General features: G+C 42.6%; 1 protein-coding gene across 1 annotated transcript in view; it reads right to left on the bottom strand.

Moving 5' to 3' along the window:
* Window positions 1–10,054, bottom strand: part of fer1l6 (fer-1 like family member 6) — a 52,310-nt gene that overhangs the window by 22,643 nt on the left and 19,613 nt on the right. Inside the window, exon 18 of the mRNA XM_076263208.1 lies at window positions 32–184. Within this exon, the coding sequence (XP_076119323.1) occupies window positions 32–184 (153 nt within the window). The remainder of the gene's footprint in view (window positions 1–31; window positions 185–10,054) is intronic.

Genomic DNA, 10,054 nt, shown 5'->3' with positions numbered 1-10,054 from the left:
TAAGACATATGGGGGTTCTAAGTCTGTATACCTTGAGGAAGAGGGTTTTGATCTTGCCACAGTCCCGACCCATCTCCTCTGGGTTCTCTGAGTATAGAAGGTGCCGCGCCGGGATCCGGCCATATGCAACGCGCTTGTTGTTGCTGAGCAACCACACAAACACATCTGGGAGGGTGTGCTGGGGCTGGGGGAAGTAGCAAACACAGACACACACACACACACACACACACACACACATACACACACACACACACACACACACCCACACACACACACACACACACACACACCCACACACACATACCTGACTGGTCAGTTCTGGCAATCAGCAAGAAGAAGAGCAAAACAATCAGCGTGTGTGTGTGTGTGTGTGTGTGTGTGAAACATAAAACATAGCCACACATTCACAGACAGAGAGGGATTCTGCATCCACTGTTTTATTTGCCATCCACTCCCTTCATCCCACTCCCCCTCTCCCTCTCTCTCTCCCCCTCTTCCTCTCTTTTTCTCTCCCTCTCTTTCTCTCTCTCTCCTTCTGCTGGATGACAAAGAGTAAAGGGGGAGAAAATTATGATGGCCCTTAACATGAAATGATGGTGCAGTGTTCAGTTTGGACCGGGTGTGTTTAATCAATAGCAGTGGACACATGCCCGAGGCACCCCCATCGAAAAACTGTTGAAAGCATCGGCTAACTAGCGCCAGATTTCTGAGTGCAGGGGACAAGCCAAGATGAGCTATGAGACATACGTTCACACTCGGTATCATGTTTCAACACACTTTAGGTCAATATCACACCGGAATTCTCCTTTAATCAGTTTGTCACTCCGACGGTCCAGGTTCAAGACCGACCGTACAGGGGTCCCAAGGTGAACACAAACCATGGGTCACGCACGTACGCATTTTTCTAAAGTATATTTTTTCTATTATTTTTTCTTAATTGTTTTGATGTGTCAGTCTTTATATTGTGTTCATAATTTACTGTGTTTTATTGAAAAAAATTGAATCTCTGCAATCATTCACCATTGCTCCTTATTCATCATGAAGACAAAGACAGATTGATGTTTAAAAATTATTTATTTTGTCATGCTCATGAAACAATTAATTTAACAACATAAGTGGTTGAACAGTGTGTTCCATTCAGAGAGGAAACAGCAGGAAGCCACTGAAGGTGCTGTGATTATCTTTTCTACTAAGGAGCCTGCGGCTTGCAGGAAGTCCCATGTTAACTGTATCTCCCACTTCCAGCTGCTGAGTCACACCACTGGACAGATAGGTGGCGTGTCCATCTGTATCATGCTCATTTAGAAACATGATCCGCTCTCCATTCCTGTATATTATGATTGCCATCCAGTGTGAGTCTAGTAAATCCATGACAGTGAATCTGAAGTAGTAGACTCCCCTGACTGGAGCTGTGAAGAAGCCTGTTGTGTCACTGTAGGCCTGTCCTACATTGGTGATGATTCTAGTGAAGACCAAGTTCAAGTCAGTTATCCCAGCCTGTATGTCTACTAAACCCAGCCCCGCTGAGAATGCCACCTTGGGTTGCATAGTGGTCAGGTCTGTGTGTTGTGCTGTGGTGTCTTTCTTCACATGCTTCATGTCAGTCTCAGTGGCTGCCAGTCTCTCACTCAGATCAGCTGTCTGTGCTGCAGTTTCCTTCCTCAGATTCAGCACTTCAGTTTCACTAGCAGCCAGTCTGGTCTTCAGCACGGCCATCTCTGTGTGTAGAGCATCATTCTCAGTCTCCATTTTGTACAGTAGGGATTTGGTGTTCTGTAGCTCTTTCTGGGTGACAGTCAGCAGCACTCTCTGCTCCACCACCATGTCTCTGAGTTCCCTGAGCTCAGCAGAGACGTCCAGCTGGGTAGTGACATCAGCAGCAGCAGCCCCAGTGCTCTGGCTCTCTGTCTGAACTTCACAAATGGAGAACAGCAGGACCAGCAGTGGGATGACGGCCCTCATCCTTATTACAACTCTCTGACTGTCAGTAGTAGTAGTAGTAGCAGTAGTAGTAGTAGTAGTAGTAGTAGTAGTAGTAGTGCTACAAGAAGTGTGAGTGTCCCTCCTGAAACACCCTCTTTTATATGCCTCAGTTGCTCATTATGTAAGTAATGTCATCACTTTTGGGGTTAAATACAGTCCAGTGACACTGATCTTGGGGTTAGATAAAGTCAACATCGATCAGACTTTTTTAGAAACCATAGATAACATTTTTTTTTTCCCAGGACATATCTATTTACTCAGATACCTGTCCTGAAGGAAAGTACAAACCTGTCACCCATCAGGTAGGACAGGAGGGCCACAGTCTCTCTACATCACACTATATCTCCCTCTGCATCACACTATCTCCCATTCTCACACATTAGTCAGGGGGCCAAAACTGATATTAAAACTTTGTCGGACACTTTTTGGTACAGGCAACCTATCCAGTATTAATATTTAACCCCTCAACATGTGTTCTAGCCAGGTTGTCAGCTTAGAAAATGTTTTTTTGTTCATTTTAACTCTACATTCTTAAAAGTGGTAAAAGTGGTTTAATTTTCTTCCATGTTACCTACTGTAATTTTGGGGAAATGTGCAATATAATCCAATATATGCGCAAGCATGATCATTAAAAAATAATCATAAAATATAGCCGCAAGTGGCAATGGCGGGCCCGAGCACCTGCGGGCCGCAACCTGAAATGTACATATTTGATGCGTGTGCTATTTAGGGTCCGAGCACCGAAGGGCGCAAGGCCCTATTGTTTTTGTAAGGATTATTATTATTATACTAACTTTGTCTCAGAGCGTTTTCCTTTTTTGAGGTGGTTAAGATGGGTGAAAAGTCTTGAAATTTGGCACACACATCAGGTGTAACGCAAAGCTTGGCCCTGGGCGTGGCCCAGGGACTCAGTAGCGCCCCCTTAGGTGATTGAGGCAGTGGTTGGCACATACTTTCAGCTAGACGCATCAAATTTGGTAGGTGTGTGTATCTCCTCAAGATGAACAACTTTCATATGTACAATGCATTAGCCACGCCCAACAGGAAGTGAGGTATTTGGGATTTTGTGCAGACTAAAATGTGATGAATTGTGATGCCAAAAGAGGTTCTTCCCATCGGTGAAAACGCATGAAATTTGGCACACACGTCAAGAGGTACCATGAATACACAGGGGAAAAGCCTTGGCACTGGGCTTGGCCCAAGAACTCCATAGCACCCCCTTATGTCACTGTGACTTGTGGTTGGCATATAGTTTTAGATACACACACCAAATTTGGTGGGTGTGTGTAACTCCCAAAAACAATCAACTTTTGTATTAACATGCCATTAGCCACACCCACAGGAAGTGAGGTAATTGGGATTTTGTGCATTGTGGACATGATCAATTTTAACGTACTCCTCCTAGAAGCTTGATCCAATTCATGTGAAAGTTGGTATACATGATGCCAATATGCTTCTGATTCTAAATTATGAAGCTTTTTTTGATATGTTGTAATTTGACGAAATGGCAAAACTCTGAATTTTAATACCCTTCCACATAAACAATACATGTGTCTTAATTCACCATGCATGGCTTGAAATGTTTTACATTTTACAGGTCTTTGAATACCATGGGAGTGATGATTTTGACATGCCCATAATGCATATTTGGCATAGCGCCACCACATGGCAAGAGAAAGAATGGCAATTACACTGATGTCACATGATCAATTTTAACATACTCCTCCTAGACGGTTTGTCAGATTCATGTGAAATTTGGCAAATATGATGCCATGATGTTGCTGATGTTAAATTGCGAAGGGATTTTTGATATGTTGTAATATGTCATGATTTTAATATCTCACCACATAAACAGGAAATGTGTCATAAAGTCACAGTGCATTGAATGAATGGTCTGAAACTTCTCAGGTTAATAGATATTATAATTATGATGATATCCAGAGACCCTATGGGCCTGTCATAGCGCCACCACCTGGCCAAGCAGGAAAATGTGCCAGAAATTGGTAATGCCTATATTGGTTGATCTGAAACTTTGCAAAATATTGGATGTCATTATTGTGATGATATTCACATGTGTAGTTCAAATGCCTAATATAGCGCCACCATCTGGCCAAAAAGTATATCAGAAATGTTCTTTGCTTAAAATTAATAATCTGAAATTTCTCAGGTTAATTTATATTATGATTATGATGACACACAATGGGCCTGCCTTGCATTGCGCCCCCACCTGGCCAAGCAAGTAAATGTGCCAGAAAATAACATGCAAAAACAAATAGCACACACATCAAATATGTACATTTTACAAATGCACCACATCGGTGCTTTGTTGGATTCTGAAATGTCACGGGTTGCAGCCCGCAGGTGCTCGGGCCCGCCATTGCCGCTTGCGGCTATATTTGTTTTTGTATTTTATTTTCTGCCACATGTACTTGCTTGGCCAGGTGGGGGCGCAATGCAAGGCATGCCCATTGGGTGTCGTCATAATCATAATATATATTATTAACCTGAGAAATTTCAGACCATTCATTTCAAGCAAAGAACATTTCTGATACACTTTTTGGTTGGCCAGATGGTGGCGCTATGTTAGACATGGAAATTAGACATGTGAATATCATCACAATAATGATATCCAAAATTTGTGTAAACTTTCAGATCAATCACTTAAGGCATTGTCCATTTCTGGCACATTTCCTGCTTGACCAGGTGGTGGCGCTATGACAGTCAGGCCCATTGGGTGTCTGGATATCATCATAATCATAATATCTATTAACCTGAGAAGTTTCAGACCATTTATTCAAAGCATAGAGCATTTCTGGCACATTTCCGGCTTAGCCAGATGGTGGCGCTATGCTAGGCCTGTGAATTATGCATGTGAATATCATCACAATAATGATATCCAATATTTTATAAAGTTTCAGATCAATCACTTAAGGCATTGTCCATTTCTGGCACATTTCCTGCTTGGCCAGGTGGTGGCGCTATGCCAGGCAGGCCCATTGGGTGTCTGGATATCATCATAATCATTATATGTATTAACCTGAGAAGTTTAAGACCATTAATTTAATGCACTGTGATTTATGACACATTTCCTCTTTATGTGGTGAGATATTAAAATCATATAAAATATATAACATATCAAAAATCCCTTCACAATTTAACATCAGCGACATCTTGGCATAATGTTTGCCAAATTTCACATGAATCTGACAAACCGTCTAGGAGCAGTATGTTAAAATTGATCATGTGACATCAGTTTAATTGTCATTCTTTCTGTTGCCAGTTGGTGGCGCTATGCCAAACATGCATTATGGGCATGAGAATATTATCATTAACATGGTCTTCAATGACCTGTGAAATTTAAAACATTTCAAACCATGTATGGTGAATTATGACACATTTATTGTTTATGTGGAAGGGTATTAAAATTAATAATTTCGCCATTTTGTCAAATTACAACATATCAAAAAAAAGCTTCACAATTTATAATCAGGAACATCTCGGCGTCATGTATACCAACTTTGACATGAATCGGATCAACCGTCTAGGAGGAGTACATTAAAATTGGTCATGTCCACAACGCACAAAATCCCAATTACCTCACTTCCTGTGGGCATGGCTAATGGCATGTTAATACAAAAGTTGTTTGTTTTTGGGAGTTACACACCCACCAAAGTTGGTGTGTGTATCTAAAACTATATGCCAACCACAAGTCACAGTGACATAAAGGGGCGCTATGGAGTTCCTGGGCAACGCCCGGTACCAAGGCTTTTCCCCTGTGTATTCACGGTACCTCTTGACGCTTGTGCCAAATTGGGAAGCACCTCTTTTGGGATCACAATTCAGCACATATTTCATCACATACAGTACTACCACCACCACCTCTAGAACTAATACTGTGTTACACAGACAGAGTGATGTTAGAGATGAGGGCCGTCATCCCACTGCTGGTGCTGCTGTTCTCTATGTGTGGAGCTCAGACTCAGAGCACCCAGACTGAAGTTCAGACAGAGAGCCAGAGCACTGGGGCTGCTGCTGCTGCTGAGGTCAATACCCTGCTGGACGTCGACTTTTTTAGAAACTGTAGATAATATTTTTTTTTCCCCAGCACATATCTGTTTACTCAGATACCTGTGTGGTGGGAAAGTACAAACCTCTCACCCATCAGGAAGGACAGGAGGGCCACAGTGTCCTTATTTCACTCCGATCTCTTTAAAGCAACACCGAAGAGTTTTTTGTACCTTAAAATAATGTTTCCAAAATCGTTTCAGTTGTTCACTTGTAACAGGGTGAACGGCACTTCTGCATTTGCTTCACGGCCCTCTATCGGCTAACCGCACTATGTAAGTTTGCAAGATCGGGTAGCGGATCTGTAGTTCAATAAAATGAGACATAAGGAACTACAAATTTGACTTGCATCTGATGTCGCAATACATCGTACTTTCATAAATCGTGCAACATATTCTACCTTGTCTATGGACATCGTTATTTGCAAAGCTGGTGCTGGATAAATAAATAGCATGCGTGCGACAGAGGGAAAGTTCTTTGGTGTTGCTTTAAGTTTTTAAGTGTTGCCGACCGTAGCTTTAAGGAATGAGTACAGGACTCTATGAAAAGACTCCCTAAGTTATATGTTTATTATTAATATATTGTTTCTTATTCTTTAATGTACATTTCATTTTTAACCGGCACAAAGTCCTTGGGGAAGAAAGTGCTGCAAAGAAATTGCAGGATTCTATGGCTGTCACCAAACCACGCCCAGTTTACCTGCTGGGAAACCCCGTAGCTCCAGAGCAGGGGCTCAGACTAGATAAATTGTTGCTTGCCCTGCATTCACTCTTTTGTTCATCAACCCAGCACTCCAGTGTGTCCTGTGTCGTGTGCGTCTTTTGAGTTAACGTAAGTTATCATTTAATGACATTCACTTTGACTTTTGTGATGTTTATGAGTTAGCTCTGCCAGCCCATATTGTGTAAAGTTAAGGTCTTTGTTTGTTGGTTAAATGTGTTTGTGTTTGAGTCCCATGTGAGAGATGGGATGATGCTGGTTGATTTGGGATGTCAAGTATTGTTTAGTTGTACCTTATATAGCCATATGATTTAGTTTATTGTTTAAATGTCAATTGTTTGTTTGTGAGTTGGGATCTGTACTGATTTCTCCCTTCTCTGTTTTATTTCCTCTTTGGTGCAGCACACACACAAGCAAACCCCAGTGAAGAACAAAGAACTAAATGGGAAATCAAAATAAACTGCTTGTGTTGCACCGAAACCCTGCCATCTCTGTGTCAATCACTCCATACCAGTGAGCCTTCTAACCGGGGCTCTGCCTGCTCACCACACACTCACTTTCCTCGACCCACATCACCCCCTACAGTTCCTTCACTCATTGTTCTGATAATAATCCCTTATGTGTACAGAAAGTAATGGATTGAATAAAGGTAAATCACAGTTTTCTTTCCATCTAAACCACTTAGCACTCAAATCTTCCCTTCCAGTCTGAGTTGAGACGACATGTGTGTCTGTTTGGAGAGAACTCTAAAGGGAGGGGGTGCTGAGTCTCAATACGGCAAATCTCTGCCAAGAACACCGATAACAGAGCAGCTTTGATATGAGTGGGAGCACTATCAGACACAGCACTTGGTCACTCTGCTGTTTGTACCATGGCAGTGGCCTGAATTAGAGAGAGGGTAAATACAATATTCTTTTTAGTCATTTTAGGAAATACATTTAAATAGAAATTGTCATTTTAATCAGGGTAGTTGCCCTCTGGTTAATCTTAAATCTTTCTCTCTTCCAGCATAACCCTGCGTTCCCACAGAGTATTTACCCAGCAGCCCCTTCTGCTGCTGGTGGCCATTACAGCTGCCCACTTGACCCATGACAACATGCTGCTCTGCTTACATGGAGACCACATGAGGAGACAAGACAAATATGTAATAGTTGGTATGAAACAATGAATATTTAAAAAGACGTACAGTATATTGATATATTGATTAGGATTATGCTGCTGTGCTGAGTTTGGACTGTGTGTTCAATGAAAGCAGTACACACACACACACACACACACACCACACCACACAAATGCTTTATCAATAGTGCATCACACTATCACCAATTTTCTCTACCCCATTCCCCATTTCTCTCTCTGCCACACACACTCTCTGTCTCTCTCTTCCTCTCCAATACACACATACATGCACACAGACACACTCTCTCTCTCACCCCCCCCCCCCCCCACACACACACACACACACAGACTCTCTCCCTCTCTCTTTCTGCTATCTCTTGTTCCAAATTCTCATGACACCTTTACAGTTTATCTGTGCAGTGGAAGATGCTCTACAAAGGCACACACAGACACACAGACACACACACACACAAAGACACACACTCACACAAGACACACAAACACACACACACACAAACAAAGACACACGCACACACATACACACACACACACATGCAGTTTAAATTAGACCCAATCAGCTCAAAGATGCTCTCCTAGACTAGAGAATAACTTAATCATCCATGTATCATTGTGTGCAACCATCATCCAGTGAGAACAACAAAAATAACATCAGGCTTTGTTTGCTCATAATCATTTGTACTTTATTTATGACTGGTCAGCATCAGCATCATGTTGAGCAGTGTGTTCCATTCAGAGAGGAAAGAGCAGGAAGCCACTGAAGATGCTGTGATTATTAGTATCATCAAAGAGCCTGTCGCATGTTAACTACATCTCCCACCTCCAGCTGCAGAGTCGCACCACTGGACAGATAGGAGGGCTGTCCATCTGTATCACTCTCTACTAACAACATGATCTGCTCTCCATTCTTATACATCCTGATGTACATAATACGTGAAGATGGGTGATCCATGACAGTGAATCTGGACTCCCCTGACTGGAGCTGTGAAGAAGCCTGTCATGCTGCTGTAGGCCTGTCCAACATTGGTGATAATTTTAGTGAAGACCAAATTCAAATCACTATTCTCAGACTCTGTCTCCTGAGTTAGTCAGCCCTACTGAGAATGCCACCTTGGTTTGCTCTGTGATCTCTTTCTCCAGATTCACTACATCAGTCTCAGTGGCTGCCAGTCTGGTCTTCACTGCTGTCAGCTCTGGTCTCTTGTGCTGCATTTTCCTTGATCAGGTTAATCACTTCAGTCTTCATAGTGGTCAGGTCTGTGCGTTGAACATCATTGTCTTTCTTCACATGTTCCATGTCAGTCTCGGCAGTGGCCAGTCTCTCAGTAACTGACCTCAGATCAGCTGTCTGTGCTGCAGTTTCCTTCCTCAGATTCACCACTTCAGTTTCACTAGCAGCCAGTCTGGTCTTCAGAAGGGTCAGCAGCACTCTCTGCTCCACCACCATGTCTCTGAGTTCCCTGAGCTCAGCAGAGACGTCCAGCGTGGTAGTGACCGAAGCAGCAGCAGCCCCAGTGCTCTGGCTCTCTGTCTGAACTTCAGTCTGGGTGCTCCGAGTCTGAGCTCCACACAAGGAAAACAGCAGCACCAGCAGTGGGATGACGGCCCTCATACTTATTACAACTCTCTGACTGTCTAACACAGTAGTAGTAGCAGCAGCAGTAGTTGTTGTGGTGGTGGTAGTAGCAGTAGTGGTAGTAGCAGTAGTAGTAGTAGCAGTAGTACAGTAGTAGTAGTAGTAGTAACAGTAATGCTAGAAGAAGTGTGTAAGTGTCCCTCCTGAAACGCCCTCTTTTATACATATCAGTTGCTCGTTATGTAAGACATTTCATCACTTTTGGTGGTTAAATAAAGTTCAGGCACACTGATCAGACTTCTTTTAGAAATTGTAGATATCATGTTTTATTTTCCAGGACATATCTCATTACTCAGATACCTGTGTGGTGGGAAAGTACAAACGTGTCACCCATCAGGTAGGACAGGAGGGCCACAGTGTCCTTATTTCACCCCGCTCTCTTTAAGTGTTTAAGCGTTGCTGACCGTAGCTTTAAGGAATGAGTTCAGGACTCATTGTTTTGATAATAATCCCTTATGTGTACAGAAAGTAATGGATTGAATAAAGGCAAACCACAATTTTCTTTCCATCTAA

The sequence above is a fragment of the Alosa pseudoharengus genome, unplaced genomic scaffold, assembly GCF_046254945.1.
Source record: "Alosa pseudoharengus isolate Yale_2024_CS ecotype anadromous, Long Island Sound unplaced genomic scaffold, YU_APseudo_1.1 YU_APseudo_1.1_scf_3, whole genome shotgun sequence".
Classification (NCBI taxonomy): domain Eukaryota; kingdom Metazoa; phylum Chordata; class Actinopteri; order Clupeiformes; family Clupeidae; genus Alosa; species Alosa pseudoharengus.
Note: the sequence above shows the minus strand (reverse complement) of the source record. Positions and strands in the feature narration are given on the sequence as shown.